The sequence below is a fragment of the Macaca fascicularis genome, chromosome 16 (genome assembly GCF_037993035.2).
Source record: "Macaca fascicularis isolate 582-1 chromosome 16, T2T-MFA8v1.1".
Taxonomy (NCBI): Eukaryota; Metazoa; Chordata; class Mammalia; order Primates; family Cercopithecidae; genus Macaca; species Macaca fascicularis.
This window is the reverse complement of record NC_088390.1, coordinates 40964085-40990880: the sequence shown is the minus strand read 5'-3', so window position 1 is coordinate 40990880 and position 26796 is coordinate 40964085. Positions and strand designations below refer to the sequence as shown.

Here is a 26796-nt window from a genome sequence, read left to right as displayed (position 1 = left end):
AATGCTACAAATAATAATTTGACAACTCGTGAGTGCTTCCAGAACCATTCATTGGAACAGGAAGACAGCTAGAGCATGGACACTTGGCATTACTTGGAAACGATACCTTTTCAAGAATCTATTGCATTCACGCTGTCAAAGAGCAAGGATTTGAAAAGCTAATTAATTATCTCCTTTCTTATCTAAGAGCTTCTGCTGCGCATACCCTCTCCACATTCTGAAGTGGAGCCCGATGTCACCAGCAGCAGATCCCAGGAACCTTCACAGCATTCTGACTCTGTGGTCTTTTCTTTTGAGAACCTAGAGCAAAATATGTGAAAAACATTTCCCTGGGGCCTGAACAGTGTTAATCATGAAAGTAGATGTTTAGGATTATGGGCTGCATCATGGCAGTGCTGAACATAATAATTCTGAGTGACAGGAGGCACCCCATGTTCTTTAAGGGTGTGTTTGTGTGGTGTGTGTGAGTTCCAGCAGACAGCTGCCTGTTTTTAGAAAGTCGTATTGGAGCACAGCCAGACCAATTTGTCCAGATATTGTCTATGGCTGCTTTTGAGGTACAAGGGCAGAGTAGTTTTAACAGAACCTGGATGGCCTGCAAGCCTGAAATACTTATTTCTGGTCCCTTGAGAAAGTTTGTTAACCCTGGGCAGGGACCCCTTTTGCCTAGATCTGAGTAGTTCTCCTTCTTGAACCCCCTTGAACTGAGACCAGATGGACAATGGGGAGTCTGTCTAGACTTCTGCTGTAGCTGCAAGCTCCCTAAAGGAGGAGCCCCAGGGAGCTGGGAAGATCTCCCAAAGCAGCTCCTCCAAATGCATTCTGAGGGTTACAGTTGTTTTCTGTAGTGAGTTTGCTGTCCCCATGGCATTTGGGATAATATCCTCTAACCAAAGTAAGCCAGTGATCCGGGGCAGAGTGACAGAATGGTTCTCTTTGCTTCCTCCTTTTTGCGAGGCCCTCCCCGTCCTTTATAAGAACAGCCAGAGAGAATTTTCTACTCTCCTCTCAAGGAGCAGAGCTGACACTAAGCTCTCTCTTCTAGGCCCAATGTTCTGGAGAGTGGTGGTGACGACAGTGGTGGAATCTAGGAGAGCTGGACTCCTCATCTGCCTGGGTGGCCTGATTCAGCTCTAGAGGGTGTGGCCAGTGCTGCTGGAGTTGTGTGTAAATGGATAAAGGGCACAGCATGGGGGTGGGGGCTGCTCACCTTGTCGTGCTGATGGTCACAGCTGTATTTTGTTGGTTTCTGCATCTGTCATCTCCACTAGATGCATTGTTCTTGGTCAGCCCTTTGGGCCTACACAGTGCTGGCTACATAGTGGATCCCCAATCAGCAGAGGCAGTCAGCCATCCATGGCACATGCTGTATGCCAGGCACAGGCAGAGAGTTATAAAAATGAATCCAGAGGGTGTGCGCCCTCGAGTTGTTCACAGCCCAGTGGGAGAGGCAGAGAAGCCAGAGCTCAGGCCCTCACCCTGAGGACAGAAGCCTCAAGGAAATGCTCATTCTAGGACTTCCAAGCAGAGTGCCAAAATTCAGCTTGGATGCTTCAGCAAAGAGGTGACAAACTGAGCTCCTTGTTGAATGAAAGCTCAAACAAATGAGTCTGATGCTGGGGCCGTGAACTTTAAAGATGTGGGAAGGGATTGCTTCTGAAGTTTTAAATTGAATTCATTTAAAATGTTCCTGGGCTGAAAGTGGGATGGGAGGAGAGGGCCGGAGGGAGGGGCTGAGTATTGAAGAGATGCTGAGAGCAGGAGGACCCGGGCAGACTGCCAAGTTGGAGGGTGGTCTCCAGGGTCCTTCCCAGGCTCTCACCCAGCCACGCCTGCGGAGAGCTGGGGGCAAGAGAGATGAGCTGTCCTCGCTGGAGGACAAATCTCTTTTAATGTTGTTCTCCAGAGGAGGGGATGGGGTTGGGTTGGCGCTGGAGCAAGAGATTGGCACTGTGAGTAATGGCCTTGCTGGCTCCACTAACACCCCACATGAGGGATGAGAGGTGAAACGCCCCCTCCCCTAGCCTATTCCGGGACTGGCTGCCAGGGGACAGCAGAAAAAGCAGGGACTGCTTTTTCTTGGCCTGTTTAGGGGATGCAGAAACTAGAAAGGGCATCTAAAAGTGGCCTCCATGGAGCTTTAAGGGGAGTCTATGGTCAGGAAGCAGTCAATGCCTCAACCACCCAGCTGGATGGTGTGTAAGGGGTCCATGACCCCTCCCCAAGTTAAGATCTGGATTCTTGTCTCTTGCTTAACAGACAGGGAGGGAAAGGGGCTTGTCCAGTGTCACATGGGATGGGGGGTGAGCCCTGGGGGATGGGCTGGGTTGTGATCATCTTCATCTTTGTCTCCCCATGGTTTCTGAGGCCTCTGGCTAAAGAGGGGCATTGATGGAAAAGGATTGATTCAGGCCTCCTGATTGTCCTCTACGTGCCCTTTCTCCTGGTGAACCATGGGGCAGGAGGTCTGAGGGATAAGAGGTAGAGACAAGACCAGGGCTTCGAACAGAGTCTGGTGTGTGTCGCTGGATGGATGAGCCATCCTTCCCACTTCCTCAGAGAGTCCTGGAAGTAGGGAGGGCTCTGGTGTTCCACGGGGCAGACTGAAAGCACCCGCAAGGGCCACCCACCTGGAGTGGCATAAATATTATCTCTGCACTCCCCTAAAGGACACCTATAGGGGACAGGGGAAAGGGAGGAGGGCAGCCTCCTTGAAAGGTGACAGGATCAGAGACAGATTAGAAAGATGGCTCTGCAGTTAAAGGCTGAACGTGGGGAGAGCCGGGCAGGGAGGCTGAGTAAGAGGGTGTCATCATTGTCTTGGGGAGAACAAAGCGTGGGGAAACAGAGTAAAAGATCCAGCAGGGGCCTTATGCTGGTGCTGGGAACATTAAAAATGTGGAAAGGGACTGCTTCTGAGGTTTGAATTGAATCCATCCAGTCCTAATCCTTGCATTGCCTTCTTGTCACTTAGGGCAAGACTCATCTCTGCACTGGCCTCAGTTTCCCCATCTATAAGATGGGAAATCATCATAGCAGCAATCAACCCTTCTTAGCCAATGAGGCCTGAGAACAAGAGGGCAAGCAGGCATGCAAGTGCTTTGACATTGCAGAGAATAGATGGAGGGACTGTTGGCAAGGACTCAAGAAAGGTTTTATAGAAAGACATGAGGTGGGGAAAGGGGGAGGTGATGGAGAGTGTCAGGAGATGGACAAGTGTCAGGAGATGGACAAGTCAACTCCCCTGAGGTGTCCGATTTGCTTTCCTGGAAGCACAATGCATTTATTTGACAAGAGTATTTGACACAGTCTTCTAGGAGGCGGCCTCTTATTCGGGGGGGAAAAGGTGAGCTTTGGCTTTCTTTGTGTTCCAACCCAGTCCTTGATTGAGCTGGAATGCAGATAATTCACTATCGGTGAAGCTGACAGGGAGGCGGTGTGTGGGGGGTGGAGGTGGGATAAAAGCTATTCAACTACCTAAAGCCCAATCCAAAGATAAGAGAACCACTAGGAACACTGAGATCAGGCTGGGAAGATCTGGGAAGGCTCCTGGAGGAAGTGACTTGTGCGCTGGTCATGGGAAGGATTCCAAGATGGACGCGGAGAGAGGAATAGCCTGAGCAGAGGGGCCGGCTTCGGGAACCTCAGGGAATCCCAGCCATTTATCTCTGGAATCCATGTGAGAAGCGAGAATGAATTGGATGTGGAATCATGGCCCACCTGACTTTCTAACTTTTGGTTCTTGGAGGTGCACGTGGCAGCACCAAAGGCTCCCAGTCAGTGAGTCCTCCCCAAGGAGCCCTGCCATCGTGGGCCCAGGGACATGGATCCAGTGCTTTGTCCCAGCCTCCCAGCCCTGTAGGAAGACTGCGAGCTGGGCTGGACTCCAGGCTGCTCTCTGCAAGGCTTGCCTGTTTACCACTTCACTGCAGAGCAGATGGATGACACAAAGGCAACATTTTTCTCCCATAGCAGTGGGAAAATGAATCTCACCAAGTGGTGCCGACACCATCCTCCCGGGTTCCACATCCATCGTGGACCAGGGCTGCTGACAGAGCACAGGCCCATCCCTCAGCCCCGCACTGGGGCCCAGGGGAGAGAGTGGTGACAGGGCGAACATTTAGCATCTTTCCCTTCCTCGGTGCAGCCCTTTCCCTCCCCCAAGATCCACCCACTCCACTGTACAGACCAAGCCTCATGCTGCTCCTCCAGTTCTGGGGGCATTGAGGGCACTTGGAAACAGATGCTCCCAGGCAGGGAGACGATGAGGCTGTGATCTGGGGAGAGGCGAAGAGAAGGCATTGGCTATAGACCTGACATCCTCACAGTCTTAAAGCATGATGAAGGGTGGTCATTTCACTGAAGCACTCAAAGGCCAAGTGTGCCTGGGAGTGAGGCTACTGGGAAGATGGAAGATGGAACAGTGGTTAGGAGGGCTGGATTTGAATCCCAGCCCCTTTATTAATAAAACTTTAGGACTTTGGAAAAGTCACTCTTCTGCTCTGGGTCTTGTTTCTTCCAATATTGGAATAGATTCTTCCCGGTACTAAGGATTGGTGATTCCAGACTAACAAGCACACGCTGGGAATTTAAAGACATGGTACTCATGTTCACTATTTATTGAGCACTTATGATGTGCCTTAGACTGTATGGAAAGGATCATTGATCTCCACAACCATCTTTAGAAAAAGCCAACTTCAGCCCCATTTTACATATCAGACTTTGATACTGACTCAAAGTCACATGCAAGAAATAAGGTGAAGAACCAAGATTCAAATCCAACCCTGTTGAACTTCAAAGTCCTTTCTTCTTGCTAGATGACATGTCTGTCCCAGGGCACAGAGACTCCTGGAAGCCTGCGTGTTAGGAAATCTTGTCGAGGAATTGAAATGAGGGATTTGGGAACCCTGAGAAAGCTGTTTGGGAAGTATTTCCATTCCTGGCTTCAGTTAACACCTAGCATAGCTTCATCTCATTTAGTCCCTGTCCTTCCGCCTTTCTCCTGCATCATATCTGTTGTTCTAAAACCTATTGGTCTAATCTTCTTGAGCCAGTCTCTTTGGAAAAGCCTCTCCTGGTACATTCCGGGTCAGGATAAAGTCCAGACTCTTAGGACCGCCTTGCCTACCTGCCCTGTCTCTCCTCTCCTGCCATTCCCAGTTTGCTCACTGAGCTCAGTGGGAGAAACCTTGTGGTTTTCTAAAATTTCCCAGGCCCCCTCTTGCCTCTGGGTCTTTTCTGGGGATCTAGATTTCTCCTCTTGCCAGCATGAGTTATCCTTATGTTGTCCAGAAGAAAGTTTTGAACCCTTACTAAAGCCTTTCCCCGCTACGCTATTTGCCCATCGGACTTCATTCCTTCCCTGCCCCACCCCCAACCCCTGGAAAGCTGTCCAGGTGAGAAGGTTGTCCAGGGCTTTTTACAGGAGACTGAGCCTGAGCAATCAAAGGCAGGGGTTCTCCCAGTCTGGGTGTTGAACTCGGCTCCTGCCACACCTGCCCAGAGACTGTGGGTTGTAGGCAGCTTAAGATACGCAGGAATCCTCTACTGGGTTGATTGGGCCCCGCAGGAGCTGCCTCCCAGCCTCTGTGGGTTCCCAGCGAATGATAAATAAAACTGTTGCACATTCATTTCCTTCCAGCAGAAGGATGCGGAGTACAGAGTATCCCAAACAGAATCATCATGCTCCAATTCATATCCACATTGTCTGGGAATGCATTATGGGCTAGTTGGGGTTAGAGATTTTATTTCATTTTATTTTGGTGGTAACTTCCACTGTCTGCTGAGGCAAGTGAGTGGCCTTGTTGACTGTTCAATGGATCCCCCTTCAGGTGTGACCTAGCGCAGGATTCCAGCTGGGACCCTGGAGCGGGAAGGAGAGGTGAGGAGGGCCTGGACTGTGACTTAAGCACTGTTTTATACCTTACCTCAAGTTCTCAATATGTTCAGTGTCAAGGCCACTTTGAGAAATGAATCAAATTCAGAAAAGCCAGTGTGCAAGTGCACACACCCACATTCCCTTTGTGAATCATTTCAGGGGATGTGGACTCCCGGACGTCCTTCATAAACCTCCAGTTAGAGCCCTGCTCCAGGGCTTGAATTCAGACTCCATACCCACTGCCCTCCCCTCGGCCATGCCCTTCCTTCCCAGTGCTTCTGACCAGGGCAGAGTCCCTGCCTGTGAGTCTCCCACCCCACCATTCTCCCCCTACCCCCAGCTAATGGCTGTCATCGTATTGTTGGTGATGGGGTGGTGGGTCCCCCCTCAGCCTGGGAGTGCCCTCAGCTACCTCACAGGCCCAGGGCAACCCAGAATGAAGCTGGCATGATGGGCTGGAGGCCTTGGGCCCCGTGAGCTTACTATGTTGGGCTCTCTTTTTACCCAAGATGGAGATGCTCACTGATGGTGCACACCAGCCTTTGATGCTCAGTGGGCTATCCAGCTCCCTGAGTGAAGCCTCTGCCCCTGCTCACATCACCGCCAACTCAGAATGAAACACACATATGAAGTTCCTCCTGTGTGCCATGCCCAGAGCCAGATGCAGGGATACAGTGTTGACTAAAACAAGGTTTCCATCCTCTTGGAGCCCTTCATCCTAATGGGGGAGAGACAGAGCATTAACAAAATTGGATGCCAGGTGGGGGTGGGTGCAGACAGGACATGGGCACAAGCTAGAGGGATGGAGAGTGACCCAGGGCTGCTATTTTGGGTAGAGGGGTCAGAGAAGGGCCCTCTGAGGGGGGGATAGCCAAGCAAGAATCGGATCACGGGCTTTTCCCGCTGGTCCTCCAGTCCTGGATCAAATCCTCAGGATATGAGTTTCCACAAAACTGACTTCAGGGACCAATGGTCCTGGGAGGAGACAAACAGAAGACAGCTTTTGGGTCCTACCCTGGGATCTGGTGGCCTCGGCCAAAGTCTGTGCATCTCCTTGAACAAACAGGTGGACACCCCCAAGACCAGAGGCTGCAGCCCTCCTAGGAGGCTCATCATCCTGAGGTAGGAGGTGGGACTTGACTCTGGAGGTGGGGCTCAGACACTGGACCAAATTAAGGCTAGCTAAAACAGGGATGAGGTGGGGGAGGTGGTAAACTGGCATGGTGGAAAGGAAGGCACCTTTCCATAAGACATGCCCACCAGTGCGCCTTGTCAATTTACCATTGCCATGGCGACGCCCAGAGGCTACTGCCTCTTTTCGTGGCAATGACCCAATGCCCTGGAAGTTACCATCCTTTTTCTAGAAATGTCTGCATTATCCTGCCCTTAATTTGCATATAATTAATGGTGGGTATAAATATGACTGCCGCTCTGCCTTGGAGCTGCTACTCTGGGCACACTGCCTATGGGGTCGCCCTGCTTGGCAAGGAGCAGTACCTCTGCTGCTTCAATAAAAGTCACTGTCTAACATTACCATCTCATCTTTGAATTCTTTCCTGGGCAAAGCCAAGAACGCTCCAGGGCTAAGCCCCAGTTTTGGGCTCACCTGCCCTGCGTCAATCCCAAGGAGGGAGCATTTGCAGATGAGGCACGTAAATGAGGCATGCTGCTCCCAGGTGATGTCTTGCCATGGAAAGAGAGTCCTTGCCATCAGAGACAGTGGCAATTCCTGGTGATACCCAGCTCTGAAAAGGGTATAGGTTCCTCTTTCTTCTCTTGCTCTGGTTGCCCCAACTGCAGAAGCTCTTTCCTCTGGAGGGGGCCCAGGCTGGTGTGTCTGGCAGTCCCTGTCCCAGTGCACAGCCCCTTCAGGGGGATTAAGATGCAGGTCTTGGAAGAGGAGAGGAATGGAAGGATGGAGTGGGGAGAGGTGGCAGCCAGCCAGTTTGTGAACACAGCCCAGAGAAAGGCCAACTGCGATAAGCTCCCTGCTGCCGGGCCCGGGCCTTATCTCCACCCTGAAGATAGACATCTCTGCTGGGCTAGAAGCTGAGGCCCACCATGGTCCTTGGAGCTCTGTGCCTGATTGAGGAGTGGGAATGGGGCTGTGCAGGGCCTGTAAGCTCCCTGGCCTGCCTTAGCTGAAGGCCTGGTTCTGTAACTGAGTGTCCAGGGCCTGCCCTGCTTAAGGATTCCTATCCCCAGTTAGTGTCGTCTAGACCAAGAAGACTAATTTATTGTGCTCCCTCCCCTCTACACGAAAGGTTCAGTTCAGACCCCCTCTTTTTAGAATAATTCCAGGAACGAACCTGTCTTGAAGGATGCTTTAAATGTAGCTACCCTTGACACCACTTTAGAGTAAGCTCTCTTTTGAATTGTCAAACTGATGGCTTGAACTCCTCCTGCCCCAAATTAGCAAAACAACAATATGTTTCTTTGGGGTACTTCTAACATCTCCTCAAAAGTACCCCTGAGAGATGACTTAGTTCAAGAAGGAAGTCCTGCCTCTAAATACCAAACCAAAAAATGAAAAATGTTTTAAAAATTAGAGTATCAGATGGAGGATCAGATCAGATCTCCTTGTCACATCCCTTTAGAAAATTCATCTTTCTTTGGAAAATGATAAAATAATAGCTTGCATTTGCAGAGGTGAGATGTGGGCCAGACATTTTCTGTTATTCACAGACAATAACTCATTTATTCCTCACAAGAACCCTGTGAGGGAGGTGCTATTTTATCCCCATTTCATAGACAGGGAACTGAAGCTCAGAGAGAAATCTATTCTGCTGCCTTCCACAGCCAGGCCAGATGGAACCTGAGTCACCTGAGGTGCCCTTTCGCCCCATCCAGCCTCTGACAGACCTCTCTCCATCCACAGGAGGGGTTTTAAACATCTCTCCAGGATCTCTGGCCCTTTCCTCCCGGAAGTCCAGGGACACCCCTGAATGAGGGCCTCTGTTCCAGGTTGCACCTCAACTGGCATCAGCTCCAAATAAATCATTTCATGAGTTAATAACATAGTCCCTTTAACTGCAAAGTGTTTTCACATAGAGAGCCCACTAGTCTGCTTTAATGAACAGATAAGAATCTTTGTCATTAACTCAGTGTTGGCTTGCATGCAAATGGCTATTCTTCTGAGTGCCATGAGACTATTTATTTATTATTTTAAGTATGGAGTAGATATGCTCCTGGTCACCCCTCCCTCTGAGAAGCTCTTATTCCAAAAAGGACCACTGAAGGCTATTTACACAGATGGGCAGCAGTTCCCCTCTGCGGGGACCCCATGGGTACACTAGAGTCTGGAGGGCTGCTGTCTTCACTCCAGCCCCTCTCCATTGGGCCCACGCCTGGGTTTGGCCAGCACCCCTGTGAACTCCGCCTTCCCATTAGCTGCCTGGTTATTACTGCACTAGAGCTGTGTGGCTCTAGTAGCCAGGGTGCACATCCATATGCACAAGTGCTCATGTGTGGTGGATGTGCATATGTGCGCCCGCATGTCTGCACCCTGTGAGTATGGCAGGTGTGTGAGTAGAGTGCTCAGAGAGTGTGCCTTTACAATGTGTGCCCTTTGAGCATGCAGGGAGTGGGTGTGCATGCGTGTGCCCTGCGTGCCCAGTGCCCACAGAGCCCGTTTCCTGTCTCCTAACAAGGGCTGCACTTTTATCACCAGGTACGGCTGATGCTTTGCTGTGTTTTCTGGGAGTGGGGTTTTCTGGGGTGAAGGGTCGCCCCGGGGCCCTGGCATCACTAAAGATCTCGAGGAGTGGCAGCTGCTGGAGCATTCTTTCCTCCCCCTCCTCTCCTCTCTCCCCAATCTCTGGGACATGTGATCCCTGCTCAGTAGGCTAACAAGATTCTAGCTCTCCTACCCCACGGGGCCTGCCCCTTCCTTGGCAGAGTGCCATCCCACAGTGGATGATTCTGGAACTGAGCCTAGAGAGGGAGGGACTTTGGAAGGAGGACTTGGTGGGCAAGTGTGTCTATATGTAGAGGGAGTGGGCTCAGGCGGGCCCACCCCCGACATCTTCCAGGCTCCCGTCAATGTTGATGAATTGCATCCCACCAGGGGAGGTGTGGGCTGGGCTCTCTGCTTCTTGGAGTGGCAGAGTGCATTGAGATGGAGGTGGCAGGTAGTAAGAAGGGCAGAGGCAGGAAAGAGGAACCCTTCCCTTGCCACCTTCCACCATTTTCAACCTTCTAAACACCCTTCTGCCCTCTCTCCCCTTCCCCTCTTCTGTGTCTGGATGTGGAAGGGTCTGTCAGGTGGGGTCAACCCTCAGGGCAGGGATTGGGCCATACAGTTCTGCTCCAGATGAGGCCATGGAGGCTGGCTCCCAGGACATGCCCACTCTTCCTTTGTTCCCTGTCAACTCTCCTCGCTGGCAGCTTCGCACACCTCGCAGCTTGCAGAAGCTATGGAAGCAGCCCCAGTGCCCCTGTCCCATGGGAACCACAGGAGGGCTGTTGGAAATGTTTGTGATGGAGGAGAAAGGAAGCCATTCTAGAACTGCAGAAGGTCCAGAGGGAAAGAGGCCTTCCAGCCCCACAGTGGGGCCCGAAGAGGGCTGCAGGGGCTGCCTCAGGTCACACAAGAAGGCAATGGCACAGACAAGGCTCAAATTCTGCTGGTCTCATCCTCAGGGGACTCTGCAGCTGTCTGCCTCCTGCTCCAGAGCTGGGATTAACACAGGGGGCTGAGGCCCACTCTGTGCTCCAGCCCTGCTCAGTGACCAGGGAGGGCTGTTAGACACCAGTGATGGTGATACTTGAATCCGCTTTGCAGACAAGTTAGGGTTGGGCCCTGAATGGCGAAGACACCCAGAGAACATTTAGTCCAGATCCATCTCACAGGAGGGCAGAGACCCAGGAAATTCACACTGTGACTGGAGGTGCCCAGGGCTGCTCCAGGCTCTGAGATGTGAGGGAGGGTCACCTCCTCTGCCTCCCTACACCCACCCCTCCTCTCAGCCAAGCCCCCAAGACTCCAGCCCTCCAGCCAGGCTAAATCCATCCCCGCTCCTAATCCTCAGCTTGTTTTGGACATCCCAGCCATCTGGTGGGCCCATTCTAGTACCTCTCCTCACACCATTTCTACCCTTCTGCGGGCTACCTCTCTGATGAACTGCCTGGCTTCTGCATTTGCTCCATTTCCTCTTCTCAAATTACATGCATAGGTTACTTTGCACTTATTTGTATATTTCCCTGAATGATGACATCATTTCTTCACGGTATGGTTAGTCTCCCCCATCAGACTGGGTATTCCTCGTGGGCCAGTGTCTTGTTTTCTCCCTTAGCCTGGGAGCTGCTGTAGGACAGATCCTTTTTCTCTTCTTTTGCCTGAGCACTCCTTGTGGGCAGAGGATAGACGACTTGAACTTTCCAGCTCTGTCTTAACCCTGAGACTCACTGTCATTCTGGCACACACAGCAAAGGGGTAGTTACCATTCCCATCCTCCCTTTTTCCTTCACAATGCCCAGCCTCCTCCAACACAGCAAACCCCAAACCCACAGGAGCACCCGCCCATGGCAGCACCAAATAGAGGATGGCAGAGCTGGCAAAGCTTGGAGGACAGCTGGGGACCCCTGACACTTGTTACTGCCCACTTCTGCCACCTCCCACCACACAACAACTGTCCAACGGGATGGGTGAAGGGAGGGTGTGAACTGGCAGGTCTGGGTGTGCCAGGCTTCATACCATAAGGCCCAAGAACCATCAAGACTGAAGGGACAGCACTGGAGGGACCATCTGGCTCCTGGCCTCTTGTTGAGGGTCTTGGCTTGCTCCAGATGTGGGTGGTACCAGGCTCATGGCCACATGACCAGTCAATGCCAGAGTGAGAACCCCACTAAGCCCCTGTAATCCAGTCTAGCACTCTGGCCACTGCATCAGAATGATTATCTGAACTGCCAGGCTCCACTGAGGAGGGCAGTGTGGAGCAGCAGGGAGACCGTAGAACTTGGGACTATTATAATGAATCCTGCCTCTGATATTTATTTGCTGGGTGGCATGAGACAAGTTATGTAACTTCTCTGAGCCTCAATTTTATCATCTGTAAAATGGGTATAATAATAATACCTATCTTACTTGGTTATTGTGGGGAGTCAATAAAATGACAGCTCTACAGTGGTTAGTATGTAATGAGCTCTCAGTGAATGCCAGCGGTTATTTAATACTCCTGCTTCCTCTGTGCTTGTCTCTCTGTCAGATCTATGGCAAGGGTATAATAAACATTCACTGAGCTGATGTGGCAAGGATGAGGGCCATAGGGGATGGCTTCCACTTCCCAGTTTCTCTTGTTTAGCCCAAGAGGCTGAAGGAACAGCCAGTATCTCAAGGGAAAGGGCAGGTGCTGGCTTATGCCCATCTCCCTACATGAGGCATCTCCACTTGTGCCACCAGCTCTCCGAAGAAGCTCAGCTCAGTGCCTTGCTCAGGAAGTTCTGCTGGTTCTCTGCTTTCAGAAGCTGATGGTTGTCTGCTGTGATAGTCAGCTAGGGATGGAGTTCCCAGTGGAGGAGGGAGTGTGGTTACTCCAGCAATGGCAGAGGCCAAGCATCTATGGCATATTCACAGTCTTCCATCTGCCCCAACACTATCCCCAATCTGTGACTTAAATGGGGGTCCCACAGCCTTGACCCCACTACTGAGCACATCAAATCCTTAGAGACCCTTCCCTCTTCTTCTCCCACTTAAAAATCTCTCCAACCTCATTCCCTTCACTTTCCAACATCATCAGTTGCCTCAGGATGTAGCAGAAAGCAGGTAGGTTTGGAGCTGCCCACCAGGTCACTTCTAAGCTGAAGGCAAGTTACTTGCCCTCTTTGTGTGCTTGCCTCCTTATCTATAAAATGGCCATAATTCCTATCTTCCATGACTCTTATTAGAAATACAAGTGTTGCCAGTCATGGTGGCTCACTCCCACAATCCCAGCACTTTGGGAGGGGGAGGCAGGAGGATTGCTTGAAGCTAGGAGCTCAAGACCAACCTGGTTAACACAGTAAGACCCCACCTCTACAAAATATAAAAAATAAAAATGTAGCTGGGAGTGGTGGTGCACACTTCTAGTCCCAGCTACTCAGGAGGCTAAGGCAGGAGGATCGCCTGAGCCCAGGATGTCCAGGCTGCAGCAAGCTGTGATTGTGCCACTATACTCCAACCTGGGTGACAGAGCAAGACTCTGTCTCTAAATAAATACATAAATAAATGGAAAAATAAAAAAAGAGAGAAAAAGAAATACAAGTGTTGAAATAGCAGGGCCTCTTCAGGGAGGCCAGTAGACACTGCCTAGAAGCAGTGATTCCCATGTTTTTATGTATGGGGACACCAGGGCTCAGAAATGGTGACATATTGGCTAAAGGTCACATGGCAAATGCACTGTCAGACCCCACAAGTCCCTTCCAACGTATCTTAGAACATTTTGCCCCTTCAGACGAGAGTTTCCTTCTCTAGCCTACTTACTGTGTTTTCCATTTTCTCAACTGGGCTCCAAACACACCCCCCACTCCCCACCCCCTGAAGCCTTCTCTTAAGGGGAGCACACTGGGCTGAAGTTAGTGTTTGTTAAAGACAGGCATGGAGGAGCGTCCAGGGCTGATGTGGAGAGGACAGCGGGCAGCGTGGGGCTGGGGCTGCGGCAGGGTGGGCTCCGGGCAGTTCCTCCAAATCTCCCGGTCTGCCTTCGCCAGCCCTGGCTGTCTGAGAAATCTCATTTTGCTAGTGATCTGATTCATGGGCCTGGCTCCCTGGTGCTCCCTAAGCAACTCTCTGTCAATAACTATTCTTTACAAGGTCCCTCGATTCGTTTTCGGGGTTGAAGACAAATTTTTAAAGAGGAGTGCAAGGACCGAGGCCATTCCAGAGGGGCTGTTAACTTAATGTCCTGCTGCATTCCCACCAAGCCGGCTCCCGCTTGAACTCCATGAGGGTCAGGAGTTGACGTTTTTTGCAATTGCTTCTGAATTCTCCCATTTGGACAGGGGGTGAGGGATGAGGAGAGAGGGACACAAATTACAGGACAGGGCAGTAGGCATAGCTCTGGCTCTGTTCCGAGTTTGTTGTGTGCCTTTGAGCCAACTGCTTCTCCTCTCTAGGTCCTCGTCTCCCTGTTTGTGAAACCCTTGGTGCCTGCAAACAGCATTCCACTTTCCTGCTTGGGGTGGCCTGGTGTCCGAAGTTTATCTGGGAAAGAGATGTCTGCAGCCAAGCAGCTCATGTCTCCTCCTCATCGTCCCCGTGTGGGATGTACAGTTGGCAAATTCCGCAGCCGAATATCAGTTTGCTCCCAGCTCTCTGTACCTACTGCTCTGGCGCAGGGCCTCATGCTTTCTGCTGCAGCATCCTCTTAACGGGTCCCCTTTCCCCTCCATCCTTCCTTCCTTCACAAGAGCGGAACCTCAAGTCTGAGCCTGATTCCTGTCCTTGCTGGACCCATCACCCTCTCTGGCCTCCGCACCTTTGCATGTGTGTTTTCTGTGCTTCCCCTCCCACCAGGGACTCGTGTTCCAGGCATAGGGAAAGCAAGTGCAAAGTCAGGCAGCAAAACACAGGGTGTGGAGTCTGTAGCCTCTGTCCTCCTTACCGGACTGTCCCTGGCCTTGTCCTCAGCAAACTCAGCTTCGGTTGTCTTCTCCTGTCCTCCTTTGTGCCCTGTCAACCTAGGGTAAAGGTCTGTCATCATCCCAGACGACAGTGGGCAGCTGACTTGTCCATCTTCCCTATGGGCTTGGGGATTCCTTGAGGACAGATCCAGTTTTGCTTCCCAGACTCCCCATCAGGGTCCAGGGCATAGGAGCTTAATGCATTGAGGAAACAAATGGCTCCATGTTCCAAGTTTCACACCAGCAATCTACCCCACCTGGCACACATCCTCAACCTAGTGTATTCTTCCTCGACTCACATCCCTGCCCTCCTCACCTCTTATAAGAACTCCAAGGGAATGAGGTGATGAACCTCAAGTAAGGTGGTAGAGTGAGCAAATCCCTCAATACGGGATAATGTGAAAACCATTTAGAGTTTGCATTTGGACTTAATTTGGTAGGCAATCATTTGTCGAGCACTTGCTGATTCCAGGCACCAGGTTAAGCACAAAGGGGTTAAAAAATGACTGAGACCCCCATGCCCCTCCAGGAGCATGTAGTCAGGGCAATGTTTGAATGGCAGATATCTGTTGTTCTGGGAACTCAAGGCGAGCCCCCTGCCAGGCTCCCCTGTGGTTCTGCTTTAGGCTCAGCTTTCTGTTAGCTCCTTACTTGCTGCAGAGCTGCACCCTTTCTTTGTTGCCAAACGTATCTTGGGCACAGCTGGTCAGTCTCTAGTCTTCCTTTCAGACCTATGCCTTGCCTGAGAATTAAGACCTGGTTGTGGCGAAGTCCGTTCATTGATACCCTCTATGCGCAGCTGTCTGTACTAGGCATGCTGTCTGTGGGAGCTGTGCAGAGTGCTCTTCATACATGATCCAATTTAATCCTCACAACCACCCTGGGCTGCACCATCAGCTGAGCAGATGATTGTGGGAGGCCAGGCTTCCTTCCATAGTGAGCAACAGCATGTCTGGGCAGGTGCCAGTGTAGCCCCAGTTCTGCTGCTGGCTGCTTCTGGGACACATGCTGGTTACTGTTCCTTTCCTTTCCAAAAGTGACTGCCAGAGCCACCTGTCTATGGGCACTGGATGCTGGCCAGGTAGCCTTGGCTGAGCTCCTGCCCTACTCACGCCTGAGCTCCTGTGCCCCCTAGGTTGCTGCCTGTGCTGGGGTGTGGGCTCCCAGGGCCTCGTGAGGGGCTGCATGCACACTCACGGGTCAAGTGTGGCATGAGATGCAGCTAGCCCATGGCCCACTGGTGGGGAGGGGCACCCCAACACGCATGTGCTCTCTCCTGTCTGGTTTCTAACATGTAGATCCCCAGGCTTTCTCCATCAACCCCAAGGGGGAGAGAAGGGAGGAGAGGTGGTTACAGGGAGGGCCACCTCAGAGGTGGGCAGTGAAGGAAGCTGGAGTAACTCAGGTGGGCACACCAACCCTCTCGCCTCTCTCCTTATTTTTCTGTGCCCCCCCAGAAGATCTTTCTCTGCAGTTCCGAGGCCTGCCCTTCCCTCCCCTGAGCCAATCAGGACAGAGCCTTAGAGGAGGCACCTCTTTATAAGGGCACATTTGTGGGTCAGCGGATTCTTCATCCCTTGACCTGGGCATCCCAAAACACCAGAGGGTCTTAAGGGACCTGCATGTTGGGGGAGGAAGAGCAGGACCACAGCCTGGTCTAGCCGAGTTTTGGTCTCATGTCATGTAGTGTGCCCACAGTGTGCGAGTGTGTGTGCGTGCATGTGTGGACTTGTTTGTGTGTGTGTGTGTGTTTGCCCATGCACACAAGGAAGATACAGAGCCAGCCACCGTGTACTGTTTGTTCATGGGAGCTGCTGCCCCCACCTCCAGTCTGACCACTTCCATTTATTTAAGAAAAATCCGACACAGTGGTGGGTAGAACCCGAGAGAAAAATGGCTGTGGGATGGGGTTGGGGGGACACTGGCTCCCTTCTGGGTTTGCTCACCCTAAAGTCCCTCACAGCATTCCCCGGTGCCCTCTACTCCCCTCCTGGGTTCTGTCTTGTGGGGGATAGGTGGCTGCCTGCCCTGTGCTGCAGAGGGAAGGCGCGGTCAGCAGGGTGAGAGGTGGCTAAGGCGTAGTAGTGTTGACCTTGCTGTAGGGGAAGGGGAAGGCAAGGAGGTCCCCAGGCCTCTGGCTCTGGGGTGTGATTTGGCTAGAGATGGATCCAGGACTCTTTCCCCTTTAGGTCCCTGCCTAAAGCCCTTGGGGCCGGGGTGGGAGTCCTGAGAACTCAGGAAGGTGCCTGGCTTGGCACCCAGACCTCTCTGTAGAGTCAGCTCCCAGGTCCTGGGAGGCACGCGAATGCCAGCAGATGCTACAGCTGTCCCCCTAGCCCCCAGATATTTCATCCACAGCAAGATCCTTGGCAGGGCAGGCAGCCGCCACCTCCCCACCCTGCAGGACAGAAATCCCTGAATATTAGTTTGAGGAAAGTCTTTGTGCAACCTGTGACACAAGACCCCCACAGAACCCCCTGCACAGGGGGACGACAGGGGGGACGGGAGGCGGGGCCGGGACACAGCGTGGGCCCACGTGACCCCAAGCTAGACCTCCTTGCCTCACTCTTGGGGCAGGGAGTTGCTTAAGATGGGAGGAGATTTGGAAAGGGTAGAACAGAGGCTGGGCTTGCTTTCCTCCTTGCGAGCCACTGGAGGAAGAGCCCTCCACCTGCAGGGGGCAGAAGAGGGTAACGGTGTGAGGCGAGGGAAGACCCAGACACTGAGGCGGCCCGACTCGCACCGAGTCAAGCTGCAGGGGCAGGGAGTACAAAATCAATTCAGCCGCCCAGAGTCCGTGTGAACCGGGGGTCCCGGCTGTGTCCTACCCCGAGCTGACCCCGATGGGGGAGTCCCTGCTACTCCGGTTGGCGCCTCTATGCAATCTCTTTGATTCTGCGCATGTAATTGTGCAGGTCCGGGGGTGCAGTGGGCCGCGTGGTGCCCGCCACATCCGGGCAGACCCAACCCAGGTCCTCTTCCTCCTCCTCGTCCTCTTCGCCGGCGGGCACCGAGTCATAGGCCAGCTCTTCTGACGGCAGCGTGGTGAAGGTGGTGAACTTGACCCGCTTGCGCTTGGAGGTGGGCGAGCTGGCGGGGTCCTCGGCTTGGTCCCGGGCTGAGCCGCCCGAGGAGCCGTCGCCCCGGCCGTGCACCTGGCTCTGGACGCTGGTCTGAGAGCTGCCGCTGCTGTGGTGGTCGCCGTGGCAGCAGGCGGGCACGGTTTCCAGCGGGTTGCCTGCCGGCGGCGAGAGCTCCCCTTGCACTCGCAGCGGCTGCCCGTTGCCCAGGAACACCCAGTGGTGAGAGTGGTCCATGCTGGTCTGGCCTTCGGGCGGGATGCGCTTGTGCCGGTAGCGCAGCACGAAAACGATGCAGTTGATGAGGAAGACGAGGATGGCGAGGCAAAAGACGCCCAGCAGCGCGTACATGCCAATCTCCAGGTCGGTCAGACCCCGTGGCATCTGCAGGAAGCCGGTGGGCAGCGGCAGGAAGTCTTCTGTGGGTGGCACGACGGGGCTGGCGGTGCCCGGGCCTGGGGCCTCCGGTGCGGGTAGCGCAGAGCCTGGCGGGCCGGCTCCCCGGGCCTCGTCCTCGCCCCCGCCAGGCCCTGGTTGGCTGGGGCCCGGGTAGTCATAAGTGGGGTCCTCCTCGTCCCTCCCAAAGTGCACCCGCAGGCCCACAGGGGTCGTGGCCAGCACACTCTTGCGTCTGGTTTTCTGGCAACTCTCAGCGATGGTTAGCTCTGCGCGGAGCAGCTCCCCTGCCCCCTCGGCCTCAGCCACTACCAGAGGGAAGGCCCGGTCCTGGGTCACAGTGGCCACACGCTCATCCAGGCTGCTCACTAGCAGTCCGTAGTCTCGGGGACTGTAGAGGGAGAGTGGGGCTGTGGTGCCATCACTGTAGGAGAGCCAGAGGCTCAGTAGGGCTTCCTGGAGGAGGAGGAGAAGGAGGGGTCAGGAGTCAAAGAGCTTGTTTAGCTGGCTTCCTGCTAGATCCTGGGCTCTGTAGGGGTGAGGACCACAGGTCTCTGGCTCCCTGCTGTATTCTCAGCACTGGAACTGTGCCTGGACTGTGGCAGGCACTAAGAACTATTGCTCAAGTGAGAGTCCCCCTTACAGGGTGTGGGGAGGCTAAATCCCTGACCATGGCATCCAGGCTCATAACGCTCTGAGGATGCCGTTGTCCACTTCACCCGTCTCCCCTGGATAAGCGGAAGGTAAGTTTTGCCTTGGGTCTAATTCAAGTCCCTTCTGCTGCTGGAATAGCTCCGTATCTCCATGCCTGACCTTGGGTTTGCCCCCGTCAGACAACAAGCTGTTGAGAATACACACCCACTCCCCACTTCTGCCTGTTGGCTAAAACCTTCTGAGAATTGCCCTTGCTCCAGATGAGGAAGTAGGGTTCAGAGAGAAGTGATTGGCTTGGGGTGATGGTATGAGTTAGGGACAGAGGACCCCTGTGTCCTGACTCTGGGCTCAGCACTTGATGCTCACCTCCTCACTCCCCAGGACTCACACTTGTCACCTCCTCACTCCCCAGGACTCCCACCTGTCACCTTTCCACTTTTGTCCTGTGGCTATGCCCATGGTGTATAATTGGGGCTTCAGAGATAAGTGAGGGTACTTCCTGGGGGTGATGTGGAGGTGACAGCCCTCTGTGAATCCAGGAGGGAGACCCTCAGAGGGAACATCTCAGGTGGCAAGAGCAGCAAGCGAGACCTTGTTCTGACCTCCCATGTAGATGCTGTGGCCATGGGGTGGGCAGGTGTGCAGGGCATGGAGGGCAGAGATCCTCTGTTTTCTAAAGTCCTAATTTGGGGACTTTTGGTGCTAGGGCAAAGCAGAGTCCCCAGGTCCTCCTTCCGTACCACCAAATCCCTGGCTGGTGGGCCAAGCAGCCAGTTACCTGCTTGAGGAAGCTCAGGGTCTGCTGGGCAGCTGTGGTGGCTAGGATGGTGTGGCTGCTCCCAGGGCTGGGCCGCAGGGAGAGGGCCAGGCTGGCCACCACCTGGGCCTGAAGCTGTGTGATGCTGACCTTCTCCTCCGTCACTGTCAGCAGCGTCTCCCCGAGCACAGCCTCCGTCAGCGGAGACACCACCTGAGGCAGAGCGGGACCGGGATGGGAGAGAGCTAGGAAAGCGCAACCCCCCTGCCCAAGATCCCCAGCTAGGGAGAAATCCCAGCACTGCTGCAAGAGGGGCCTGAAGGGTGAGGCAGGCTGGGAGGCAGGACTTTGCAGCTCTGGCTCAGGTCTGCAACCAGGAACCAGTGTCCAGAGGTCATGAGAGTGTTAGGGGCTCATAGGAGTCAGGCAAGAACACAAATGAGAGAGGTGGGCCAATTCTAAGGAAAACAACAACCCACACACAGTGATAAGCAGCAATTGATGTGCAACCTCAATGTCAGAGAGACAAAAGGGAGTGGTGAGGACTGTGGAAAATGAGGGAACTCATTCTCACGTATAGGAGGCACCAATACCGGCTTCAGCTGATTGTTGCCAGATTCATTTTTTGTGAAACCAGAATCTATATGTATTTTTTAAATGAGAAATCTCCCAATTGAAAACACGTTGGATCAATTGTTTTACAAAGAAGATATGTCTGCAGGCAGATTCTAGCCTACAGGTCACAATAGTTTCTTAGGTAGATGATTTCTATCCAGACACCCAATTGTCAGGGTTGAAACAAGTCAGGAAAGGTCAAAGTTCAGTTCCTAGATCACCAAACGCACCTTCCTGGACTCCAGCCTGGCTGACTCTCACCTGCTCCCCCTCTGCTCTCAGGGAGGGGTCTGCTTGAGTCACCCACGCTGAGGATTGATAAAGGTTGATACAGCTTGGAGTGAGAACTTTTACCAGGATGAAGCTAAGGGAGCTTGACCTTGGATTTCAGACAAGGGGCAGGCAGGGAAGAGTGTTCTGGGGGCCAGTTGGGGTTGGGAAAATCTGAGTTCTGCACCCACAGGTAAATAAGGCTCCCAACACTGCCCCTTTGTGTGGGGACAGAGCCCATACCTACCTTAAAGGGAGTGGTGCCTGGCTCCAGCCCTGCCAGTGTGCTGCTGTCCACCATGTGTGCCACTCGGGGGTCGCCCACCCGCATGAAGTCACTGACTAGGTCAGTGACCTCCACCAGCCAGTCCGGGCCTAGCATGGTGACCACCTGGTCGGTGCCCTCGGATGATGTCGTGTGGAACTGGGTGAAGACCTGCAGGGTGGCATGCTGGTACTGCAGGGTGCAGCCCCGGCTTGCACTCTGCCGCCGCTCCTCCTCTTCCTCGTCCTCGTCCTCGCTTTCCCGGACTGACCTGGGGTGGAGACATGCCATGCTGAAGGCTTCTCACCTGGACTCTCACCTGCACAGTTCACACCCCTCACCCTTGCCCTGTTGGGTCCTCCCAGCTTCCCAGAAGCTCTGCAAAAGCAAGCCTCCTCTCTGGTTCATGCCTTTCATCTCTAAGTTTGGAGCCAGGAGTCCCAGTCTTTTCTCTCCTAGAAAAGTACCTTCTCGACCCTACCTCCTGTTCCTATTTGCCTCCTCTTGGCTTAAGCCAAGCCTGAGAATAGCTGGTGTCAAATCCTAACAGCAACTGCTGCCTCTTCTTCAGTACTAAGTTTGCGCCTGGCACTGTTTTAAGCTCTAACCTGGAGCAAATGTGATCCTTTTTATAGAATGCCAGAAATCTTAGCTGAATTGTGTTCTGCGGTTGTGAGGAAGCTAAGCAGAACCCGTAGGTGATGAACTCGGACATTTAACTGAGAAGATTTCCAAGCAAGGTGTGGAAATTGTGGCCTGGTTTCCTTTAGCTGCTTTTAGTCAAATGTGAGAGGAGAGAGACACATAGATAAACTGTTAAGCAAAAGGGAACCTGGACTTGATGATTTGGGAAATTCTCAGCCTGTGCACATTGCAAAAAAAAAAAAAATGCTAAAATTGAGAGGTTTACTGCCAGGAAGGTGTGCTTTGGTGATAAAGCCAAGTGTTTCTCTCTGTAGCTAGTGCTTTGTTGGTGTACTGGAGGATCAAGCAACTAGAATATTCATTTACACCGAGAGTTCTTTTACCTGGGTTAATTAATTTATTCCTCACAAAAATCCTATGAGGCAGGTGTTATTGTGCCCATTTTACAGATACGGAGATGGAAGCACAGAGCGGTTACATAAGTAGCCCAAGTTTACACAGCTAGTAGATAGCAGAGGCAGGACTTAAACCAGGCTGTCTGGCTTCAGAGTCCACTGCTACTCAAAGCAGTATCGCTATCACTCAGGAGCTGGTGAGAAATGCAGAATTACAGGCTTTACCCCAGACCTGCCCAGTCAGAATCTGCATTTTACCCCGATCCCCAGGTGATTCATGTACACATTAAAGTTTGAGAGGCACTGGTCTCTTCCAAACCTCTCTGAGTTGAACTCAGCCCATTTCTCACTTGGCTGCCTGTTTCTCTCACCACCTGCTTCTCTCTCCAGCCCCGCCCACCTCCTGCTCTTAGCTGCCTGTCACTTTCCTCTCTTCTCTTCCCTGCTGGGCTTTTCTCTCCAGCAGCTGAGTGGGTGATTGGAATGCGGTGAGTACACACGTATATGCCCCACATATGGGCACCCAGGTGCCTGAGCTTACAAGCCCACAAGGGAGCCTGGGTATGAGTCACAGTGTGCCTGCACTCATGCACTCACTAGTGTGTCCTTGATGTGCCCAGGCTGGGGCACACGCGTATAGCTGTGTCTGCTCCATTTTGTCTGCCTGACTGCAGGCAGTCTCTTAACCTGTCTCCCCAGCCAACTCCTTTCAGTTCATTCTTTAAGACTTAGCTCAAGAGTTGTCTCTTCCAGGAAGCCTGCCTTGACTTCTGGAGGAAGAAGCGGTCCTCTCCTTGTGCCACTTGATTCCCTGCACACAGGGCTTCCCACCCATCACCATGTTCTGTGGTACGCACATGCCTTCCTCCCCTGCTGGACTGAGAGACTGGCATGGTCAGGCACTGGTCACAGTCACCCCATCTCAAACACTTGCCAGTGCCTAGCTCACAGTAGCTGGTCAATGAAAGTTTGTTAACTGCACAACCAACCGACAGACTATGTATACCAAGGGCCTTATATCCATATGCAGGTCAGACTGTTGGCCGAGGTTGTATCCACCCATGAGTATCCCAAGTATCTGCCATAGGAGAGGGGCTGTACCTCCGGTCGGGGAGGATGGGTACCCTCCAGCCCTTCACTTGGCTGAGGCGGGCATCTGAGAGCTCAATGTGCAAGGGCAGCTTGGGTACCCAGACCGTCATTTCCAGGGGGGCATTGAGAACGTCGTAGCGGAAGGTGACCCTGGCGTTCATGGACCCTCGAGACTCTTTTCCGCTCACAAACACGTAGTCGCAGCTGCTGGAAACCTGGGGGAAGGGAGGAACAGTTGGCACGTCTTGCCGTACAGGTCTTCCTGTGAGGCAATGCAGGGAACTTCAGTCTGACAAGCAGGGCTGGAGGGAAAGTCCTAGGAGGCTGAAGGAGAGGCGGCCAGTGGAAGGAGGCATTGACTCCTCTGGGAGTCCCGGCTTCCATCACTGCTTTTGCTCTTTCTCGAGATCACCTCTTGGTGCCCACTGGGGAAGGCTTTTGTTCCTTAGTAAGGAGCCAACATGCAAATGCTTTTCAGGGGCTGTTCCTGATCTGCCAGAGCCACACTTTGGAGGAGGCTCCAGGGTGAGGGCCTCTCAGGGCTGGCTCCCCTCCCCTAGCAGGACTGGCGGGGCTCTGGATCCAGGGGTCTGGCAGGTAGAGTCCTCTATGGTGCAGAAAAGGACATGGGCACTTAACTGGGAAGGGAGGACATTGAGGTGGAGGGGATGGGGATGAGGGGCAGGCCCATGTCCTCCACAGCCTCTCTGGCATGGTTGCCCCAGGAGAATGGGCAGGTAGTTGATTTCTGGTGAGGGGGGCTGCTTAACCAGGTGTGGAGATGAGGGAATGGGAGAGGAAAACTCAGGACCAGAGAACCCCAGGCATAGATGGGTGGATGGCTGCCACCAACGAATGTGGCTGTTGTAAATGCCTGCCCACCTGGATACCAACTTGCATTCCTAGAGGTTCCCTGGATGGAAACCACACGCCTGCTGAGTACATCTTGGTGGATACCTGTGCCCACTCACAGAGGTGTCACTGCCAGTACTTTAGGGCAAATGCAGATGGCTCTGTGTGTTAAATATGCCCACGCACACACCTGGCAGCCCAGAACGGATGCTGTGTGTACATGCATCTAGGTGCTCATGCTGGCGCATGTCCATGGATACATGGTCTTGAGTTTGGGAGCAGGTCTATCATTCAGCTGGTGGGTTGATGATGCCCTGAAGGCTCTGGAAGGACCCAGGGGCGTTGGGACTATGGCTTATCCATGGAGATGAGCCCCTGGGGCATGCCAAACCCTGCCAGCTCCCATCATCATCTCAGAGGGGTGGGTGGAGGGATGGGACAGCAGCCCTGCCAGAAATGCTCATTTCCCACCTCGGAAGGCAAAGAATTCCAACTGCAGACCTGTAAATTCCACTTACAATGTGGCAGACTCCATAAGACCTGAGTATATTTCATCGAGATTTGTAACCAATTTCATTTAACATCTTCTCTAATTCTCCTTGGTTCTGCTCTGGAGCTGGGGTGGGGGAGTCTGGGTGGCAGAGAAGGTGCTGGGTGAGGGCCCTTGGAAGCAGACCTGTTTCTTCCCATCCCAGTCTGCCAGCCGTGGACAGCCCCACAGACTTCTGGTGAGGCTTCTCTGAAGGGGGTGATGCAGTGGAGTGGGGGGTACCAGACCATCTGCTCTGGCTCCCTTGGAAGGCATCCTTCCTGGATGATGGATAGAAGAGGTAAGCCCCATGCTCCCCAGACTTGGAGGGACCCAAAGGCAAAGCATAGAGAGAGAGAGCAGGAGCGAGCCCAAGCGACCAGGAGGAGGACATCTGCATTCCAACTGTCCTGCTCTCCTTCAAGCTGAATTATTTACAGGAGCAAGAACGAATTCAGTTGTCTAATCATCTGATTTTGATGCCTGCTGGAGGGTGGCATAGTGAGCGGCTGACCCACCCCACAGGTACCAGGGCTGGACATCTGCTCACACCACTGCCCACTCTACTGCCTCCTCTTCCCAACTCACTTCTGACCACCATTCAAAGCCAGGGGAAGGAGCGAATCTGGAGTCCTCTTGGGGAGGTGGCAAACTGGGTCATTGAGTCAGATGAGTGTCGTGTGGGCTGGGCTGTGGAGGACCTGGGGCCAGAGCAGGTCCCTGGGGAGGAGCTCAGAGGTGGGCTGGGAGCTCACGGCTGAGAGGAGCCTTTAGGAGCTGGAGGAGCTGGAGCGTGTGTGCCGGGAGTGGGGCCCTCAGTACACAACCTTCACGCCTGGCCTTACTCACATACTTCTTGAGACTTCTTCCTGAGCTATATTGCCTTCATCCGATCACTCGCACTCTGGGTTCAGAGCAGGTCTTTGAGGGGTTGTCTCCCTCACCCACCCCGTTGCCTTGCCAGGTGTCTGCCACACACCAAGGTTCAATAATGTCTTGCTAGATTGATTTCAAGTTGTTGACACTGCCTTCTCCCCTCTGGCCTGACAGTCTGTTTCATATTCCTACAGGAAGCCCTCCAGGACTGGCTAAAGCAGTATCCAGGGGCAGGAAGACGGAGTACCATGGGAGTCAGTAGACTTGGGAATGAACCCTTTCAGAATGGTGTGGTGAAGCTTGGGATGAAGTAAGGCCAGTGCTGTAGGAGGAAAAGGGTGGGGCAGCTGCTGCAACAGAAGGGGTCCCAGCACAGGGAGGCATGAGTTCTGTCTTAGAGGATGAATAAGAGTCAGCCACCTGGACTCTGGTCTGAGGTTCTGCTCTCCTGAAGGCCTAGGGCTTCTTCCCCAGGGGCCCCACCTCCAGGATGCCCACCTTGATGATGTCTTCATTGTCTGACTCGCATTCCACTAGGGCAGAGACGTCTAGGACGAGGCCATTCACCTCAATGGCAATGACCTTGACAGGGATGGCCACTGTCCTGCCAGTCAGAATGGCAGTGTTGATGATCTCTGTGTCCTGCAGGGAGGAGAAGCAGGGAGGGGGGCTCTGCTTGTGGTCCTCTTCTGTCCTGGGGCACACTAGCGAAGGGCCCGGCTCCTGGACACCCCCCCCACTTCTCAGATGCACATCCTTCCAGTGGGGACACTTGCACACGTGTGCAGGGATAGGCAACCACCCCGCCTCACGCTCCTTGACAGATGGTCTGCTCACTTTGGGCTTTTACAGGAACCTCAGGGTCCACCTCACTGTGCTGCCAGGAAACAATCCTTCCCCAGGCCCCTGCCGTCTCCTCTTAAACAGCTTCCAGGCTCCTCAGGACTCACATAGTAACGTCCAACACATGCCCCTGGCCATTCAAGCTGCCCTGGGCTGGCCCCAGACAATCATTCCAGCCCTACCACTCCATGACGCTCTTTCTAAATCTATAGTTCTTTTGAACAAACTACTCATATTCTCACTACTGTACCTTTGCCCAAGTAATGCCCTGCCTAGGACACACTGTGCATCTCTGGGAGCCCTCCCTCCCAGGTGACCTCCAAGACTCAACTGCATTGCTACCTCCTCCTGCAAACTTCCCATCAGTGGTCCCTCCATGGTGACATCTCCCACCTCTGCCCCCACGAGCATCTGCTGTCCTCATGGCCTCACAAATATAACACACATGCACACAGCTTCTCACACAGGCATACCTGGGCATGGCAGGAAGTCTCACATATACACACATGTCAATTTGTACATATACTCAGTGGTTCACATTCTTGTCACACAAATGTGCATGCATGCATAGACTCAGGCATGTTCTGGGCCGGTCACCTGTCTGCTCACCATGGCCAGGGGTAGAATGGCTTGCACATCCCGCTGAATGACCGTCAGCTCAGTGACTGCCCGCTCCAGGTCAGGCAGGGCGCTGTGGCCACGGTAGTCAATGTGCCACATGATCCTCCGCTTGACCGACTGGCTGGTGAAGTTCTCCATTTCAAAGTCCAGCTGCAGGATCTCCAAGGGGCCCTGGCCCTCCCTGCCAGGGGAGGGGAGGGAAGGAGAGCAGAGGATGAAGGGCTGGGAGTGGCCCAGGAGCTCAGAAACCCTCAATGGGGACCCCACCTCTCCCCGGGAGCTACCTGACGGGGCCCTGTGAGCCTTCTCCAGCCCATCTGAGGTGCTCCAGCCCCAGGATGCCACTGAGGGGCCTGGACCTCAGAGACCCCAGAGGCCAAGCCCCAGCCCTCCCCAAGTCCAGCCTCTTCCTTCAAAGATTCCCCACCCC

At 53.4% G+C, this 26796-nt stretch overlaps 1 protein-coding gene across 1 annotated transcript in view; it reads right to left on the bottom strand.

Moving 5' to 3' along the window:
- Nucleotides 1-16270: 16270 nt before the first annotated feature.
- The window catches only part of TMEM132E (transmembrane protein 132E), a 59524-nt gene continuing 48998 nt past the window's right edge, over nt 16271-26796 (bottom strand). Inside the window, exons 4-9 of the mRNA XM_015437996.4 lie at nt 26355-26547; nt 25401-25544; nt 22655-22860; nt 20496-20784; nt 19385-19576; nt 16271-18408 (exon numbers count right to left, since the gene is read on the bottom strand). Of these exons, the coding sequence (XP_015293482.3) occupies nt 17353-18408; nt 19385-19576; nt 20496-20784; nt 22655-22860; nt 25401-25544; nt 26355-26547 (2080 nt within the window). The 3' untranslated portion in view covers nt 16271-17352. The remainder of the gene's footprint in view (nt 18409-19384; nt 19577-20495; nt 20785-22654; nt 22861-25400; nt 25545-26354; nt 26548-26796) is intronic.